We start from the raw sequence: 21281 nt of genomic DNA, 5'->3' as shown, positions 1-21281 counted from the left end.
ATTCCATAGGTTTTCAGATTGCCAACAAGTTCATCGATGGTTAGATTCTGCAGGTCCTTTGCCTCTGTGATAGCGTTCACTTTGCTTTCCCAGGAACTGGGCAAAACACTGAGTATTTTCATGACGAGTTTGTTTCTTGGAATGATTTCTCCCAGAGAGTGTAGCTCATTGATGATAGAAGTGAACCGAGTATGCATGTCCTGGATGGATTCATCATCTTTCATCCTGAAGAGCTCATATTCAGTTGTAAGCATGTCAATCTTTGATTGCTTGACCTGTGTTGTTCCTTCATGAGCTATTTGGAGGGCTTCCCAGTTTTCTTTAGCTGATTGGCATACCGATATCCTGTTATATTCATCAGGACCAATGCCACAAACAAGAATTTTCTTTGCACGAAAATTCTTTTCTATGGCTTTTCAGTCAACAACATTGAACTCCTTTCTTGTTTCACGGATTGATACAGCTGGGTCGCAACTGGTTTTTTGTGGGGATGAAGGGTCCATCACAGATGACATCCTAGAGCTCTGAGTCTTCAGCCTTGATGAAGTCGTGCATCCTAGTCTTCCACCATCCATAGTATTGGCCATTAAATCTTGGTGTCCTGTAGGTAGATTGACCTTCTTCGAAGTTTGGTGGAGCTATTACAATCCACTTTGTAACAACTCTATTACAAAGACTTACGACTCGACTAACTCTAGACAGGACACAAACACAAGGGTTTATGATTTACAAAGGTTTCCTACACAATGCTTCTAACTAAGCTAAGTAGGAATTACAAGTAAAGAACTTTAACAAAGGTGCAACACAACTAGGGACATGTAATAACTCAATACATGAAACTGGTCCTTCGTTATGTTGTTCTTTGTTCTTGATACCTTTAAGAATCACTTGCAAGATTGGCACATACTTGAGAGAAAATGCTTGATCGATTCTTGAATGTGCAAGTGTTTTGTTTTTTGACCTTTGCTTGATATAAATAACTCATTTGTGACATCACTTGAATGATGTAATCAAGTTAGGTAAAGGGCATTCCCAATAAAGTTGACTGCTGCACTATTTTTGTATTATTGCGTGTGTAGGCAGCAACTTTACACCTGTGTGGATTGACTTGTACAGTCACCACGGGAACTGGTGGCCATCTGTTCCCTCTGTTGTTTCTTTGATTCTGAAGAGTTGAACCACATCCCCGAACTGAGACTTGTTGTTCTTTACGTACTTGAGGATGTGTAACAGGTTCCTTATATGGTTCTTATCAATAAATTTGTTAGATCATGAAAACATAACATAGATACATATAACCTATCACGATACCTCGGGAGATCCCCCTTTCTTGCATATTTACTTTGGGAATACGAGCCGTTTACTCAGGAGATCCCTCTGTTTTGCATATTTACTTTGGGACTACGAGGCGGTACCTCCGGAGATCCTCATGTTGAGCATTTACTTTTGGGTTACGAGGCGGTACCTCGGGAGTGCCCCTATTGTTTACCTCTATTTGATGTGCTGTTAATTTTCGAAACTTCTCGTTGTTTTAAATTCTCAGTCATTTTAAAATATTATTATATCTTCTGTCTTGCTTATCTTTTAAACCAGTAAGGCCCTGACCCGACCTCGTCACTACTCTACCGATGTTAGGCTTGACACTTACTGGGTACCGTTGTAGTGTACTCATACTACACTTCTGCACATCTTTTTGTGCAGATCCAGGTTCTTCCCACCAGACCAGATACCAGTGAGTTGGGCTGCACATGCAGATTTCAAGGTATATCTGTGAGCGTCCGCAGACCTCGGAGTCCCCCTCTATCCCTTTTATGTTATTTTCCTTTATTCTCTTTAGACTTGATGTATAGAGACACTTAATATTTTCTCTTAGAAGCTTGTGACTTATTTCTACCGGATTTTGGGAGATGTAATTATTTAAATCGCAGTTCTAACTATATATTATGTGTTGAGATTTGAGTTCATATTGTTATTCAGTTATTCCCCAAATTGTTAGGCTTACCTAGTCTTAGAGACTAGGTTCCATCACGACACCCTATAGTGGAAAAATGGGGTCGTGACAAATATTGTAATGATATTGTGTGCCAAATATGTGACTACTACCTGAAATGGGTTGCCTTCCTTGAATGTACTCTCTTTCACTTTAATTTTGTTGTTATAATATATACACTTTGATTTGCAAGTTTAAAAAAAAAAGTTACAAATAAGACTCTTAAACCTTTGAAGTTTTTATCCAAATATTGTTGTAGTAGTTATAGTTTACTTTCACTTAATATTAATTAAAATTGTTATTTATAAGTTAGAAATTTCATAACATTCAAATAAAAAGTACATTATATTTTATTTATTAAATTTGCATAAAGAAATATATTTGAGTAAAATTCATTTATAGCCGGCCGGTGAAAATAATTATCATTCGCTAGCCATAAATTAAGTCATACACTTCATAGCACCAAACAAATCATAATGGCTAACCTAAATTGGTCTTCTCCGCATGTCGACAAATATTAGCACTTGCAGTTGCATTCAAAATAGCATTTGCTTATTTATGTGGCTTGAATTCATCTTCTTTGCACTACTATATCCAATTTATTTTGCCTTTTATTTGAGTTGTTCTTTTATTTCTTGTTCCAAGCTACAAAGATAACGTGTTTCATATCTTTTCCTCTTATTTGAAAGTATATATCCTCGTAGAAAATAAGTGACTTAGCTATGATTAATTCTTATCCTAATCTCATCGTGTTTATCAATTTCTATGCGTAGATGCCAAGAAGCGAAGAACCATCTATAATTAATTCTTGTCGTGTAACTCCTGACACTGTTTGTTGTGTATGGTAATCAGTCCTTTCTAACTTTGTTCTCTTTCTTTTTTTAATTTCTATAATAATATAATTATGATTTCACGAAAATATTAGGATTATATGTTTACTTCTATTCCACCCATAAAATTAAACATAATAGAATAACGAAAGCAATATAACTATATTTTTCAATATAATCCCTTTTTTATCTTTGACAAAGACCCTGAAAGTTTTATTGATTGAATTTGGAAAAGAAATATGATATTGCATAAGCAAAAATATCCATGATATATAAAGAGAATGGCAGTGATGTATACATTGTATAAGCAGTACACACATTATACATTTGTATAAAATATATATACACTTTTTATATATTATAAAATAATTTATATTTTTTATACATCATATAACAGTCCATATATTTTGAGTACATGTAACGACGCGACTTGTCGTTTTAAGAATTAACGCCTCGTTCAGCGACTAAAGGTCTCGAGCAACTTCGTAATAAGTATTATGACCCGCGGGTGTGATCTAGTTTGATTTTTCGGAAGATTCGGAATTATTAAAATAAACATTCCTTAATTAGAAACTTAAATGGAAAGAGTTAACTTTTGAGCAAACGACTCCGGAATAGAATTTTGATGATGTCAATAGCTCTGTATGGTAATTTTGGACTTAGGAGCATGCCCAAAAAATTACTTGGAGGTCCGTAGTGGAATTAGGCTTGAAATGCCAAAAGTTAAATTTTTGGAAAGTTTGACCGGGGGTTGACTTTTTGATATCGAGGTCGAAATTGAATTCTGGAAATTGGAATAGGTCTGTTATGTCATTTATGACTTGTGTGCAAAATTTGAAGTCATTCTGAATTGATTTGATGTGTTTCGGCACGAGATATAGAATTTGAAAGTTCAAAGTTCATAGATTTTTATTTGAGATGTGATTCGTCGTTTTGATGTGGTTTGAAGCCTCGACTAAATTTGTATTGTATTTTGGAACATGTTGGTATAATTGGTTAAGGTACCGAGAGTTTCGGGTGGATTTCAAAAGGTTAACGGAATGGATTTCGGACAAAGAGGGTTGCTGAAAATTTCTGTTACAGAGCTATTCGCCAGAAATTTCTGATGCGTAGAGCCAATTTTGAAAACTTATATCTCATAATATATAAGGAATCTGAAACTGTTTAAAACTTCAAAGTTGTATCTCTTTGAATCTAGTTTCCAGAAAGTTAAATCAATCATTATTTGGACATTTTTATAGAATGTTATGATGGATTGAATGAAGGCTGGTAGAGCAGTTTTACCAGAAATTGCGCCAGAAATTTCTGATGCATGGAGCCAAATTTGGAAGTTTATATTTCGCAATCTATAAGGAATCAAAAAAGGTTTAAAACGTAAAAGTTGTAGCCCTTTGATTCCAGAAAGTTAAACCATTCATTATTTGGACATTTGTATAGAAAGTTATGATGGATTGAATGAAGGCTGGTAGAGCAGTTTCGCCAGAAATTTCTGATACGTGGAGCCGACTTTGGAAGCTTATATCTCGCAATTCATAAGAAATCGAAAAATTTTCAAAACATGAAAGTTGTAGTCTTTTAATTCTCGTTTTTAGAGAGTTAAACCATTCATCATTTAGATATTTGTACATAAAGTTATGATCAATTGAATGAAGACTGGTACAAGCAAGTTCTGGTGTAGACTTTTAGTGACGAAAAATAGATTTTTAGTGACGGATTGGCAGAAACTTAAGGACCAAAAATGGTCATTTTCTTCATTTCGTTTTGGATTTTTGGAGCACGGTTCTTGGGTGATTTTCACGAAAAAATATTGGAGTAAGTGTTCCTTAACCTATATTGATTATATTTCATGATTCCATACTCATTTACATCATGAATCCGTGAATTTATGGAAGAAAAATCAAGATTTTTACAAAATCTTCCAAAAACAAAAACTAAAGATTTGGAAGTCGAGTTGTTATCGGAATTTGATAAAATTGGTATGGGTGGACTCGTAATTGAATGGGTTGTCGGATTTTATGAGTTTCGTCGGATTTCGAGATATGGGCCCTGGGGCAATGTTTGAGTTAAATTTCGAATTTTGTTAGAAAATTAGTATTTTCATATGGAATTAATTCCTATAATTAGTATTCACTGAATTGAATTAATTTGGTTAGATTTGAGCTGTCCGTAGGTCAATTCAAGCAAAAAGGCAATTTTGGAATATTGGCCTAACTTCAAAAGGGTAAGTGTCTTACTTAACCTCGAGTGAGGGAATTACCCCTTAGGCATCGAGTCTTATATGTCATTTGTGAAATGTGAAAAGCCATGTACGCGAGGTGACGAGTACGTATTCGGGATTATATATGCAAAATTCATTGAGTTAAAGTCTTGGACAAATTGTGTAGTAATTTGGATAATCGTTAGTATTTATTAAATCATCTATTTGTCATGCCTAAATCCTTGTTGTTGAATTAATTTTTATATGATAATTTGATGTGATTGTTTCTTAAAAATTTATGTAATTTCGTGAGTATTGTTGGTTTGATATTTCTTGGAATTTAATTTCAATATGAATTTTTCCTATGCAAATAATTAATTAAATGAGCTTAAGAAGAGATGTTTATATAATTATTGAAAAATTTGAATTTAATGAAGACTTTGCTTTATGTTGAGTAATTTCTATCTCTATTGATTGTGTTTTGGCTGTTGTCCACATTATGGTCGAGCCATGGGCTCCTTATTGTGGAAAATAATATATTGTTGATTTTTGTGGCAAGTTGTAATATTTGGGCACTTGATGTGCAATATGTGATATGTTGTAAGATTTGAGCACTTGATGTGCAATTTGTGAAATGTTGTAATATTTGGGCACTTGAAGTGCAAGTTGTATTATGCTGTGATATTTGGGCACTTGAGGTGCGATTTGTGAAATATTATGATATTGATACGCATGCGGTGAGATAAGGGTGGCTTGAAACGCATGGCTAGTAGGGGAACTACTAGAAGTCATGCGGTGATATAAGGTTAGGGTGTTGAAACGCATGCGGTGAGATAAGGGTGGCTTGAAACACGTGGCTAGCAGGGGAACTACTAGAAGCCATGCAGTGTGATAATGATGGCTAAAAATGTGGGATGTTATTTCGGGAAAAATAATTTCTTTAAAATTAAATGTGAAGGCTCCCGCAGTAATATAAGGAAATGAGATATTGTGAATTTATTTATGATTTGAGAATATGAGGCGGTACCTCGGGAGTGCCTTTTTATTGATATTTCTCTATGGCTGCTCTTGCCTTTGGTTATTTTATTTTTTCGAAATTTATAAATTCTTATGTTTTTCGTGATGTATTATTTCACTTAATATTAAGTGTTTTGTATTTCTTGATGTATTGTGTTGACCTCGACTTTTTCCTACGAGACTTTGAGGATTTGTATTTTTGGGTTGTACTTGTTTTTTATGATTGAGTTATTTTAAATAAAAGAAAATTCTATTATGTTTTAATTTAATAAATTTTATATCCAAATCAGTAGTTTATCTGATATTTTATTTTAGTTGAAATGTTATTTTCTCCACCCAAATGATCCTAAAATAAATTCATTCATTTATTGATTTCTTACTTGATTTAAAGATTTTAACCTTACTTTATTGAAAAATAAATTGATCATGTGAATCGTATATACATTGAGGATATTGGCACGTGAGTTGTCCGTATAGTTGAGATATGAAATGATGGCACAAGGTGCCAGAAAAATATGATAATTTAATTATGGGCACGAAGTGCTGTGGAGATATAAAAAATGGGCTGAGACCCGTGTTTATGAGAAATATGAAAATGGGTCGAGACCCGTATTTTTATGATTATGAAATGAGGTGTCATATGGTGACTTTTTAATTGAAGCATTATATTCAAAATATTTATTTGGAAGGATTTTTATTTAGAAAGTATTATATGAAATAATTGTATTTGAAAGATATTTATTTGAGGAAAATTATATTTGAAAGAGAGTTATTTGGTAGAATTATATGTGAATGACGTTTATTTGAAGAATTTGATTTAATTGGGTGTATTTGTATTTATTATTCGTCTGAGCAATAATTATGATGTTCTTGTTATCATTGCTAGTTATTTTCCAGTATTATTTTGTATAATATATTGCACAGGTTATTAGACTAGTGAGTGTCTTGACTGTACCTCGTCTCTACTCCACTGAGGTTAGTCTTTATACTTACTGGATACCTACCGTGGTGTACTCATACTACACTTCTGCACATTTTTGTGCAGAGTCAGGTATTGAAGGTATCGGACTTGAGTAGAGTTAAAGCGGGACCGTAAGGATCCAAGGTAGAGCTGTTTGATCGTCGCAGTCCTCTGGAGTCTTTTCATTTCATTATACTGTTAATTTTTAATCAAACAGTATTGTATATTCAGTTCTCGTGATCATTCCATGTATTCAGTTAGAGTTTGTGACTCAGTACTACCAATCTTGGGAGGTTGTTATATTTATAATTATTTCTGCTCTTGGTATATAAAAAAATAAATGGTTTGAAATGTAATTGTAACCGGCTTACCTAGTCTTAGAGATTAGGTGTCATGAAAATAGACAGAAATAAATGTAAAGGAGAGACTCTAGGTGCTGCAGAACGTCTCAGGAAGCAGCTCACCACTAGGCCTCGGGATATTTGGGATGCGCGTCGGTAGGACCGCCAGATGCACCTGCCTCAGATCCTGCACGATTAGTGCAGAAGTGTAGCGTAAATATATAAACAACATGTACCCAGTAAGTATTAAGTCTAACCTCCAAGAAATAGTAACGAGGGGTTCGACTTCGACACTTACTATGGGCTAACAATATGAATACAGAAAAATGCTAAATAAACGTGAGTTATGTAAATGATAGTAATAATTCATTAACAAGCAGGATCAAATAATTCTTTCACAAATTAATTATTTTCAAATAAATTTCCGTCATTTATAAGTGTAACCCCATAAGTCATAAAATAATATCGAGTATGATTAGACTCCGAGTATTATTAAGAACGAATTATGTCGAGGTAGTACGGCTCGATCCAGAATAATGTGTATACTGCCGAGGGACGTGTGGTACGATCCATAGATGAATCTATCTACTGCCGAGGCGTTCGGCCCGCTCCACAAGAAGAGAGGATACTTTATAAGCATTTAGCTTAAACATTCTAACAGGGCTATTACATAATGTAATAAAATTTCCACTAACTGTCAAATAATTTGCTAAAATTCAAGTAAGTGAAATTCGGTCGTTTACAATTCCTCTAGCAAGTTCTAATATAATTTGAGCACTTAAATTAATAAAGGGGGTACAAATATTACAAGTAATTTATGATTTGGGTCCTAAGCTACCCGAACATAAGCATGAATAGCAGCTACGCACGGACTCTAGTCACCTCGTGCGTACTTAGTCCCCACAATTTGAAGCAAATATTAATTTAAATCACCTATGGGGTAAATTCTCTTTTACAAGATTAGACAAGAGACTTACCTCGTCTCAAAGCTCACTTTACGACCTCAAATTCACTTTAAAGCCTCAACTCAGTGACGAACAATCCGAAACTAGTCAAATGTTAAATAAATCAATCAATATAGGTTCAAAAGTTCATATCCTAACTATTAGAGTAGTTACCCAACCCCAATTGAAGGATTTCTGAAATTCATCCACGGGCCCACGTGCTCGGATTCAGGAAATTTTCGAAGAAAATTGTTACCCATAACCTCACGAACTCAAATATATAATTTTCACTCAATTCCATAACCATTTTCGTGGTTAAATCCCATTTTTATCAAAACCTAGGTTTTTTAACAAAACCAACAATTTTCATAATTTTTCATGTTACAATCTACCCATAATCTATGTATTAAACTTACATTGGGTAGGAATTACTTACCTTCAATAGCTAGGTGAAAACCTCTCGCTTCTGCGGTTCATTGGCCGCATCTGCGGAAGTCTCATCGCAGATGCGATCCTCCCTTGGCTGGCCTAAATCCGCATTTGCGGAAAAATGGCTCGCTTCTACGGGAGACGAGTCGCACCTGTGCTTGCTCCCGCTTCTGCGGTCATTTGGCCGCTTCTGCGGTCGCGCATTTGCGCACACCTTGTCCGCAACTGCGGTTTCTGGGCTGCCTATACTGGGCCGCTTTTGCGATTGTTGTCTCACTTCTGCGTGCTCGCACCTGTGGCTAGCCCTCCGCATGTGCAATTACACCAGAAGCCTGGTGCTTCAGCTATTCTTTTAAGTCCAAATGAGTTTTGCGCCTCATCCGATTAACACCCTGGGCTCCTGGGGTCCCGCCCAAACATACCAACAAGTTTGAAATCATAAAACGAACTCTCTCGAACCCTCAGAACGCATAAAACAACATCAAAATTAAGAATCACACCCCAAACTAAATTGAATCAACTTATGAACTTCAAGTTCTTCCAACTTACTCTGAACGCGCCGAAACATACTTAAACTACTCGGAATAACACCAAATTTTGCGTGCAAGTCTCAAATCACCATACAGAACTATTCGCAGACTCGGATTCTCAAGCGAACCTCGATAATACCAAAACCTACTCCACACCCAATTTAAAGAACTTTAAAATTTTCAAGGTGCCAACTATCAACATTAAGCGCCGAAACGCTCCCGGGTCATTCAAAACCCAATTCGAACATACGCTCAAGTCCAAAATCATCATACGAACCTATTGGGACCGTCAAATCATGGCTCCGAGGTCGTTTACTGAAAACGTTGAGCAAAGTCAAACTTAGCCCTTTTTGCCTACCTTAAGGAGCCAAGTGTTCCGATTTCAACCCGAACCCTTCTAAATCCCGAACTAACCATCCCTACAAGTCATAAAACAGTAAAAACACATACATGGAGTATTATTTAGGGAAACAGAGATCTAAAAAGTAGAACGACCGGTCGGGTCGTTACATTATATATCCTATTTGGTATTATCCTATATATAACTACTACATAGAAAAATTATGGTATTAGCAAAAAGAAGCGGATCCAGGATTTAAATTTTATGAGTTTAACTTTTGAAATTTTTAGCATTAAACCCATTTTACTTTTAAAGTTATGGGTTCATATTACTATTTTTGTAATTTTAAAGAATTTTTATACATAAGTTTTTACTCCACATGAAAGTTATGGGTTTAATTGAACCCATCGCTAACACACTACATTCGCCCGTGTTAGCAATGCAAAGGTTTTTAATACTTGCATAAACATAGTTAAAGATATAATTTCCCTCAATCCCTCAAAACCTATTCCAAATACTTTCCGCCAATATTTCATAGATGACATTTGAATACGCATGATCATTATTTCAGTTTACTATTTTAATATTGATGGGAAAATATTTAAGAATATCTGGTGTTTGTTTAGTAAATGAAAACTATTTTCTGAAAAACATGTGTACAAAAGATTAATAATAATATTCGCAAATGGAATAGTGTAAAAGAACCGCTATTTGCAATTCTGTAAAAAAAAATTGACTTTAGAGAGAGTAAAGAATGTGGAGGGTAATAAATTATTGCAATAAAAATATTGTACAAAGTTAAAGAATATTGAGGGTGTTTTTATAAACAATCATATTTTTTAGAAATTATGCAATGTTTTAATACATCAAACCAAACAGTGGATAAAAAATAATCTTATCATAACTAATCTCATCATTACTAATATCAGTATTACTAATACACCATATTCAGCATTATTCTTATACCTCCTACCAAAAGACTCCTTAGATAGCAGGGGCATATCTATCTAGAGGAGCATGGTGCACGTGCACCCATGCTCCTCTAGATATACTATATATAACAATGTTACTCCCTTCGTTCCACTTTATGTAAATGTGTTTGACTGAGAACGGAGTTATACAAATAAAGGAAGAATTTTGAAATCTATGGTCTAAAATAATCCATAAAAATTTGTATGGCTAAAAATCATCTCATTAAGGATAAAAGGAGAAATTTAAAGTTGAATTGTTACTAAATATAGAAAGATGTCATTCTTTTTGGGATTGGCTACAAGAAAAGAGTGTCTGTCATACAAAATGTGATTGAGGGAGTATATTTTTAAAAAATTAGTTATATATATATATATATATATATATATATATATATATATATATATATATATATATATATATATATATATATATATTTAATGATCGCATGAGAAATCGACACGTGTAGCCGAAGACAGAAGATAGTCGGACCTGAAGGTAATGATCTCGCTTGTCATCGGAAAGAATGATATTCATAAAGGCAAAATAAATGCTTGTCATCCGGTAATATTCAATGAAAAATATTTAATAGCTTTAAATGAATGATTTGTTATAGAGAAAATGACATTCACTGCCCCATCGTTACGCATTCTTCAATAGCTCTCATAATTGTCATTTAAGAGGGGTTTGATCCTAAGACCTTGTTCCCTATGTGTAACTATAAATAGTGAGCTCAATTATCATTGAAGGGGGACACAAATTTTTGACAAGCATACACTATATTCTATCAAAAGCTCAATAACATTTTACTTTCTTGCTTATTTATATTGTCCTTATTGCCTCCGAAAGTTCTACGTTCGGGACTAAGATATCTGTCGTTTTAATTCAATTTCAAGGCTAAGTCTTACATTTTTATCTAATTCATCTATTATTTTTTGTATAAAATCAATTCACTTGTCTATAAACCACGTATAAATTATACTATACCATTTTACAGGTAAACACACACACACATATATATATATATATATATATATATATATATATATATATATATATATATATATATATATATATATATATATATATATATATATATATATGAATTCACCAAAATTCAAAGAGTTATGGTGTAATAATTATTTTGTGCACATTTGCATGTGAAGGTGGGGGTTCAAATCTAAAGCCTATGTTGTTATTTTTTCCTTTTTTTTCTTCCTAGTATTGAACGCTAGGTTCCAAATCTCGCATTTGTGGCCGTGTCTAGTATCCTCATTATGTGTTTTAATTAAGTATTTTTTCTTTTTCTTTCTTTTTTTTATTTGAAGGAAAACCTCGGAGCAATGATAAAGTTGTCTCCATGTGACTTATAAGTCACGGGTTTACAGGGGTGGCTCAACAACATTCGAGGCCTAAAGCAAAGCTTAATATATATATATATATATATATATATATATATATGTGTGTGTGTGTGTGTGTGTGTGTGTGTGTGTGTGTGTGTGTATAATTTAATGAGCATCTTTTTTTGAAAAATTAGATAAGCGAGGATGTGAAATGAAAAAAAATGAGAAGTTGGTTTTATACGGTACAAAAGATTGAATGAATAATGTTGATTGTATCACAACTGAAATGGGAGAACCCAAAAAACATACTTCCTCCGTCCCAACTTATGTGACTCATTTTTTTTTAGTCAGCCCCCTTCCTATATTTGATAGCAATTCAACTTTAGATTTTTATTTTTATCCTTAATGAGATGATTTCTAGCCCACAAATTTCTATGAATTATTTTAGATTACAAGTTTCAAAAGTCTTCCTTTATTTCATAAACTCCATGTCCAGTCAACCACTTTCATATAAATTGGGACGGAGAGAGTGTAATTTATGTGAGAAAAATAAATAATAAGTTAGATTATTAGATATAGTTACGTGACTAACTAATAAATAGAGAAATATAATTCAGTAGAAACGTAAAATAAGATTGACAGAAAACTATTTTGGTTATATTAATTAGTGAAAAAAATTGAGTTATTAAAAATTAATATGACAATAAAGAAATAAATTTATCAACAATAAAAAATAATTATATAAATAATATACTGATATATATAGAGAAATAGTAATTTTGGGGCCCTTAAATGTTTGGGGCCTAAAGCAAGTGTTGGGTCTGGCGGCCTCTACAAGTTTAAGCCGTGGAAGCAGCCACTAATACTTTTATTAGAGTAGGTTGTCTATATCACACCTTAGGGTGTGACCCTTCCCCGAACCCTGCATAAATGCGCGATGCTTTATACACAGCATTGCTCCTTTTTTCATTCAAAATCTCCGAAACATTGAAATTTGGCAAAAAAAAGAATTTAATTCTGAACCTATAATGTTAATGGGTTAATAGTAAAAACTTAAATGTTAAACTCGTCAACTATAAATTTTAGATTCATTTCTTTGTTGTAGTGCATCCATCTTGTTGAAATTTTGGATCCTCGGTTAGGAGGACCTTATTAGTCAAAATGGTGATACTATCTTGTCATTTCATCATGAAAGATGAAGCAACCCTTTGAACAAGTCGCTTTGATTCTTCTCTTTGGTTCATTTTTCTCATGATTTAAACGCTGTCCTCATATTCTACCTTTTAAATTTCAACAAACATATTTGATACGACGGAAGTTAAGTTATTTTAGGAAGATGTTTTAGATAAAGAAGTCATTATTTGTATTTGGTTACCGGAACATGTTTTTGTATGGAGAAACATTTTCATCAATCAAAAGAAAAAAAAATGACTTCCCCTCACGTGTATTACTTGTTCCAGCTAACAGTTAGACATTATTATTATTTTTATTAAGTTTCATTAAAATACTCTCTGATTTATTTATGTTGTTATTAATTTTTAATATATCTTTTTTCAAAATAATTTCGCTCACCAACCAAGCACAAGAAAAATATTTTTGTTTTACAAAAATAATTTTGCGTATCACCAAATAATTCTACAATCTCTCAATTCCAAAAAGAAACTTGATTAATTTTTAAATTTAAACAAGTAGTTCGGTGACAAAAAACGCTTCTTCAATTGGAAAAAAGAAAAACATGGAGTAGTAGTTTTTTGCGTTTATTCTCGCTGGTAGCTCTCCAGTTTCAATAATATTAATTAATAAAATTAATTTACAATAAAGAAAGTTAAAGCCTGTCCAGTTTTTCATTTTTCTCTACGTCAATCTATTTTTGAAGTTATGTCATATCGACTACGAAAAGATAAATTTAATGTAAAAGAAGTAATTTTAGAATATAAGTTGAACCTTCCATTAGTTTTCGTTTAAGATTTAGAGTATGATTTAAATATTGAAAAAGAGAAACCAAGTCAAAAAAAACTAAACCTAATGATTCCTTTCAAATATATGATTACTGTCTTAAAAATTAATGTAGTAGGTTTTCATTGGCAGTGCTGTGCTATAGTTAATGTCTCAATAGAAAGAAACAGTAAACAGTATTTTTATTCTGTACATTTTTGTAAATAGTATTTCTAATTCATATATTTTTTTACATTTTTTTAACAACGGTGGTGTCCGAATCAGTTTGCGACACATGACTATTTCACGTGGTACCTGCTACCTTCTATCATCATAAATTTCAAATAACTCTATCTACCAAAACTTATACAGATCGAAAAAACCACCTTTTACTTTTACATTTTTGGTTTGTTTTTTTCAGTTTGTGTAAGACAGTTCGATGAGAAATAGGAAATCATTCAAGTTCTAATGTTATTTCGATCTAATGACCTCCTCATGACTAGTGTTACCCAATTAATTTCTTCATTAGGTAAGCAGATTGTTGATAAAATGATTCTGTATAGCTGTTCTTAAAATAATAACCGAAAAATGTATATTTTTTTGTATATATATACATTATGTATTGTAACGATCCGGCCGGTCGTTTTGAGAGTATTAGCCACGTCCCCTATTTATTGCTCCCTCTGTTTCATTTTGTGGTTACTTGACTTGTCGGGGTGCTTGGTGACGGGTTCGGGAGAGTTTCGTAGTGAAATGGGACACATAGTCCCCAAGTTTGATGTTTAAGTTGTAAGAGTTGATCGTATGTTGACTTGTATGAAGACGACTCCGGAATGGAGTTTTGTCTGTTCCAATTGTATGGTGATTTTAGTCTTAGGAGCGTGTCCGGACGTTGATTTGGAGGTCCGTAGGTCATTTCGGCGTTAATTGGCGAAAGTTGGAAAGTTGAAAGATTTTAGAAAGTTTGACTGGGAGTGGACTTTTTGGATATCGGGATCGGATTTCGATTCCGAAAGTTGGAATATTTCCGTAATGTCAGGATTTGTGTACAAAATCTGAGGTCAATCGGACTTGATTTGATAGGTTTCTGCATCAGACGCGGAAGTTAGAAGTTTATAAGTTCATTAAGCTTGAATTAGGGTGCGATTCGTGGTTCTAGCATTGATTGATGTGATTTGAAGGCTCGACTAAATTCGTATAATGTTTTAGGACTTGTTGGTATTATTGGTTGAGGTCTCGGGGGCCTCGGGGTGATTCGGATAATGTTCGGCGCATTTTGTAATATTAAGATTGCTGGAATCTGGTGCTTCTCGTTTCCTTCTACGCGTTCGCGAAGGTGTTCCCGTGTTCGCGTAGAGTTTTCAGAGATGGATGGAAATTTACCCTTCGCGTTCGCGAAGAGGTCAGGTCTTGGTACTACATGATCGCAAACCGGTTAACGCATTCGCGATGAGGAAGGAAACCTGGGTATGTTTCACGCGTGGTCTACACTTTCGCGAGAAGGGCGTCGCGATCGCGAAGTTTGAGAAGCTTTGGTCACCGCGTTTGCGAGTTTCCCCTTGCATTCGCGTAAGAGGAATTTGGTCAGTAACACTTCTGTGCTTCGCGAACGCGAGGCAATTTCCACGTTCGCGAAGAAGGATTTAACTGGGTAGCAGATTAAAATTTCAAAATCGAGGGTTTGATTTCATTTTCACTTTGGGACTTTAAGAGCTCGGATTGAAGCGAGAATTTGAGGGATTTTCAGAGAAAACATTTGGTTAAGGATTCTTGACTCATTTTTGATTAAATTTCATTAATCTATCTTCGATTTGTTCATTTAATTAAGGATTTGGGTTGAAAATTGGGGAAAAAGTGTAAGAGTTCTTAGACCAAATTCTTGAGTTTTGAAAGGCTAAATGGGATCGGATTTGAATAATTCTTCTATGATTGGACTCGATATCGAATGGGTGTTCGATTTTTGTAATTTTGGTCGAGTTTCGAGAGGCGGGCCCGGGTTGACTTTTTGGGGCGATTTTCCAATTCTTGCAAAAATCATAATTTCATTATTTATATTAGTTTCCTATAGTTATATTTATAGTATGTAATTGTTTTTGTCTAGATTTGAGTCGTTCCGTATCGAAAAATCGAGGGAAAGACCTTCTTATTGATTGATTGAGCGAGGTTTGAGGTAAGTGACTTGTCTAACCTTGTGTGAAGGAAATTCCTATTAGGATTTGGTACTGTTATAGTAATTTGCAATATGTGAAGGCCCTGTACGCAAGGTGACGAGTGCGTACACGGGCTAAATATTGAAAATCCGATTTTAGCTAAGTAGTTTCCTTTTTATGCCTTAATTGAGTTACTTTAGCATGTATAGTCATCATGTTTAGCCTAATTTCGCAAGTCTACTTGTCTTATCTCTTATTCGCAACTTGCACTACATTCTTAGTTGATTTACCTGCTTTCTTCTTTTCGTAATCGTTATTTAACTATGGGATTCTTTACTTGGAATTGCTATCATGGAAATATCAATGTTTCAGTTGTTCTGTTTTGGTTTTTTGTGATTATTGCTGAGGTGATTGTTTGGTTGTTGCACGAGGTTTCTTCCTTGTTGTGGCTATTATTGCACGAGGTTTCTGTCGTGATGTTGTTATTGTTGTACGAGGTTTCTGTCGTGCGGTTATTATTGTTTGCTCGAGGTTTCTGCCGTGCCATTGTGATTATTGATACACATGCGGTGGGTATAAGGTCTGTGTGTTAAAACGCATGCGGTGAGATAAGGTGGGCTTGATACGCGTGGCTAGTAGGGGAATTACTAGAAGCCATGTGGTGTGATAAGGTGGGCTAAAACGCGGGGTGTTATTTCGGGAAAATAATTTTCAAAACAAAAATATAAAGGATCCCGTGGTGATATAAGGAAAGACTGTGAGCTATTTTTACTTTTGGGACTACGAGGCGGTACCTCGGGAGTGACCTGTTGTTCTTTTCTATTTGTTGTATTGTTTGTTGTTATTTTTCCTTAATCTGTAAGATTCTTGTTTTCTTCCGTGTTGTATTTGATTTCTTTGATTTTCATGATGTTACTTTCCATAAATTCTTATTGTTTCATTTCCCTGCCATTTTATTATATCATTATATTTTCTGCCTTATTTCTTATATTTCCAGTATGTCCCTGACCTCGTCACTACTCTACCGAGGTTAGGCTTGGTATTTACTGGGTACCGTTGTGGTGTACTCATACTAAAATTCTACACATATTTTGTGCAGATCCAGTTATATCATATCAGCCTCGGTATTAGTGCGTTGTGTTGATGGTTTGGAGACTTCAAGGTACACATACCCGCATCCGCAGGCCTTAGAGTCTCCTTCTATCATGTTCTTTTTCTTACTTCTTTATATCTTTATAGAAAGTGATGTATAGGAGTGTTCCACACTGTATCTAGAGCTTGTGACTTATATTTCACCGGGTTTTGGGATTTGTATATGTTGAGTGGCAGTTTTCCTTTATATAGTTGTTGATGTTTGAGATTTAAGTTATTATTTCGATGTTTCTGCATGTTTGTTAGGCTAAGACTAAGTGCCATTACGATATCATATAGAGGGAAATTTGGGTCGTCACAAGTTGGTATCAAAGCCCTAGGTTCATATGTGATATGATTCACAAGTAGGTTTAGTAGAGTCTCGCGGATTGGTATGGAGACGTCTGTACTTATCTTCGTGAGGCTATGGAACTGTTAGGAAAAGTTTCACTTCTTTGATTCCTTGTCGTGTTGTAGTAATTTAAGGAAAGCTCAAATCGAGGTATGTTGGCTAAACTCCTCTCTTAGAATTGAATCCCATGGTATTCATGTAATTTATGTAATTCCCGAGTTGTTAATTATAAAATTGGCTATTCCGAATAAGCTTGTGTTGAAATATATTTGTTCAATATGTATCCCAAATGCTTTTATCATGTTATGTTATCATTTGAGAATGTATTCAAAGTATGGGTTGTGCATTAAAAATGTTTCGATTTCAAGTCAAGTTCAAACGAAGGCAATTATGCCAAAGTTTGTGAAAATTCTCTATGTGCCTAAGACTCTTAATTGCTCACGTGTGTACTAAAAATCTTGATTTGAAACGGCTTGTTGATGATGATGATGATGATGTGTGAAAGTGAAAAAGGTGAGCATGAAATACTAAATACGGACGACGTGCCAAGAATGATTTTATAATTGTGGCTACTAGTGCCAATAAAATGAAAAGATGTGAAAGTAGTATGGAACAAGATGATTGGTAGAAAAGGATGATGTCGATCCATACATCATTGTGGTGAGACGGCCTAGCCGATCGGGTCGTGATCGGATGCCATGCCGCACACATGGTGGTGATTGTGCTGGAAATTATAATTGAAATCGTGATTGTGGTTGATGTCTCGGATGAGCCGGCCTAGCCGATCGAGCCGTGATCAGACTCCGTGCTAAAAGTACAGTGGTATTGGTATTTTGAGCTGTGACATATTGGTACTAAAGATCTCCCAACTTAAAATATAGAAATTTATTTGAACATTATCTTGGTCCTAACTTGAAGTTTGATGTTATTTGAGGCTACCACTAATATTATGATTATTCTTGCTTGTATTATTGATTGTTCTATTGAGAGGGTGTTTTGTCATTCATACTAGTACTATTCCATATGTACTAACGTCCCTTTTGCCAGGGGCGCTGCATCTTCAATGAATACAGGTGGTTCTACAGCAGGAGACATTGATCAGTGATAGCGGTACACCCTCTTCCCAGCTGACTTGGTGAGCCCCACTTCATTTCGGGTTCATGTATCATTTGTTCCTCGTGTATTGTGTTTGAAGTATAGCCGGAGCCTTATTGTCGGCACTATCATAGTACTCTTTCGTATCTATTAGAGGCTTCTTAGACATAGTGTGGGTTGTATATTAGTGTTGGGTAAAGTCAAACAAGTTATGTTGTATTTGAATTACTTGTTCCGCTTCAGACCATGAAAATATGTGTAATTTGAGACTTTAAAATGAAGTAACTAATGGTAATAAATTGGTATTGTACACATGATCTCTTTATTGTCTAATTAGCAAAAATATGTATTATCTTTATTCATAAGTGAGTTTGGGTAGAAAGTATCTAACAGGCTTGCTTGACTGGGTTCACTCGGTTGAGCGTCGGTCGCGCTCCTGGAGTTCGGGGTATGACAAATTTGGTATCAGAGCCTAAGATTTTAAAGTGTCTTAGGATATCTCGGAGCCATGTCTAGTAGAGTCCTTCTTATCGGTGTATTGTCGACCACATCTATAATTAATATGCTATTTGGGCATTTAGGAATAATACACTTCTTTTATGTTCTTGATCGTGTGATAAAGCTGATTGTAAGATTGTTCTTCCTTTAACTCGTGCGTTGCTATAATTTTTAGTACATGGAACCTAAGAAGAAGGCAAAAACTTCCCAGAGAGCCAATGTCACCCCAGGAGTGGTAGTTGATTCTATATTTGATGATGCGGGTGAGCACCCAAGGGGTGAAGATATCCCCCCCAATTACTACACTGCCTGATTCTACTACAATTGATCAGACCGCACCTGTTCCTACACCTACTGAGGGTGCAACAGTCCCTTCAACTGATATTCCAGTTCCACCTCTAGCCCCAGCTTCCGATTCTGGTATTTTTGATGGGAATCTTAGGGGAGCCATACAGATGTTGGCTCAGATAGTGGCATCCTAGGCCCAGAGATCAAATATTGCACCTACTCCTATTAGTCAGCCAGGGGATTCTGCTAGTTCCAGGGTGAATAAGTTTCTCCAGTTGGATCCTCCAGTGTTCTTGGGTACTAACCCAGAGGAGGACCCCCAGGACTTCATTGATGAGATGCACAAGACTCTCCGAGTTATGCGTGCTACTGAGACAGAGGCAGTGGAGTTGGCCTCCGACCGCCTAAAAGAGGTGGCATATTCTTGGTTTGAGCTATGGGAGGAGTCCTATGAAGAGGGGAGCCCTTCGGCGAGGTGGGGTGAGTTTGCCGATGCCTTCATTGATCATTGTTTACTTGCCAAGACTAAGGTAGCCCGTGCCGCTGAGTTTGAGAGCCTGAGGCAAGATAGCCTGAGTGTGTGGGAGTATCATATGAGATTCGCACATCTGTCCAATTATGTTATTTACATGATGCCCACTATGGAGGCTAGAGTGAGCCGGTTTGTACATGGCCTTAGTCCCTTAATAATTAATGAGGCCGCTACAGCTGCCTTGAATTCTGATATGAACTATGGGAAGATGGTGGCATTTTCTCAAGCCACAGAGACCTGCAAATTGAAGAACATAATGGAGCGAGAGGGTAGCAATAAGGCCCGGTCTGCGGGCAACTTTGGTGGTTCTTCTGGTGGTGGCAGGTCAGCATTCAGGGGAGGGTCGTCAGGGCCATCTCAATCCTTTGCTCAGTCTTCGACTAGTGTACCGCCATCAGGGCCAGTCAGCAGCAGTGGAGCGGTTTCAGGCCCAGTCAGGGCAACAAGGGCTCCTACCAACAGGGCCGGCATGGTGGTAGATTCCAGCAGCAGCGGAGGCCCCCATGCCCTAGGTGTGGAAAGATACACTTAGGAATATGCTACATGGATGACGAGTTTCTAGTGTATGTAAAATTATTGCTCGTACTCTGTCAAATAATAGTATAGAAAGATGTCAAACCCACAGAGATTGGTTTATCTATTCTACAGACGTTTCTTGTTTTAATTATTATTTGAGAAAATCAGAAAGAGTTGAGTTGTGAATTAACTAACTTAAAATGCATGAATGGCGCAATAAGAATATTTTATTTTTCACAAATATAATAAAAAGGTGTTCGGATTCTGACTTCACTTTATATTTTTATTATATAGTAGATATATTTATCTTCAATTTCTATTTCTCATAAATGTATAAATGTCTCTCACGATTACATTTATATATTATTACTATAGTTGAATAATTAATTGCACTCTTCTCGGTTATACAAATTAATAGTTAAAAATGATAATATTAAAGATCCAAAAATATATACTTGAACTAAAACATGCTCTTTTTTTATTAAGTCCCTTTCGGTTAACCCACTTGTTATAACTGATTACTACAATATTCGCCTCTTTCGATTACAAATAAGTGTAGAATCAATTTTAACATAGAAGAGCTAGATGTCACTAAAAGTTAATATCTATCAATACCAAAATTAACTATATTACTTCTTCCACCTCTTTCGATTACAGAATTAGTAAGAAGTTAATATGTAGTATGAAATAGATAGATGTTAACAAATTAAATAACACCTAACTATAAAGCAAATAAAATTTAAATGAAAAGCTTCAGCTCAAGCATGTAAAATTGAGAAATAATATCTACTATTATATAGAAATATTAAGATCCGTCATTCTCCCAACACAAGAAAAGTTACTCCTTAATGGAGTTAGTATTGACAACGGAAATATTCTTGCCCATTAAATAA

At 35.0% G+C, this 21281-nt stretch overlaps 1 protein-coding gene across 1 annotated transcript; it reads left to right on the top strand.

Moving 5' to 3' along the window:
* Window positions 1–19678: 19678 nt before the first annotated feature.
* On the top strand, window positions 19679–20404 carry LOC138895758 (uncharacterized). Its single transcript, XM_070180483.1, has one exon. It carries the CDS (start codon window positions 19679–19681, stop codon window positions 20402–20404), a length of 726 nt encoding a protein of 241 aa, XP_070036584.1.
* Window positions 20405–21281: the final 877 nt, after the last annotated feature.

This window comes from Nicotiana tomentosiformis, chromosome 7, assembly GCF_000390325.3.
Source record: "Nicotiana tomentosiformis chromosome 7, ASM39032v3, whole genome shotgun sequence".
NCBI classification, from domain to species: Eukaryota; Viridiplantae; Streptophyta; class Magnoliopsida; order Solanales; family Solanaceae; genus Nicotiana; species Nicotiana tomentosiformis.
The sequence above is the reverse complement of the archived record's forward strand: the minus strand, read 5'-3'. Positions and strand labels throughout refer to the sequence as shown.

Excerpts from the sequence above, each read along its gene's own strand:
- LOC138895758 (XM_070180483.1), top strand. The coding sequence starts at position 19,679 with ATGCACAAGACTCTCCGAGTTATGCGTGCTACTGAGACAGAGGCAGTG.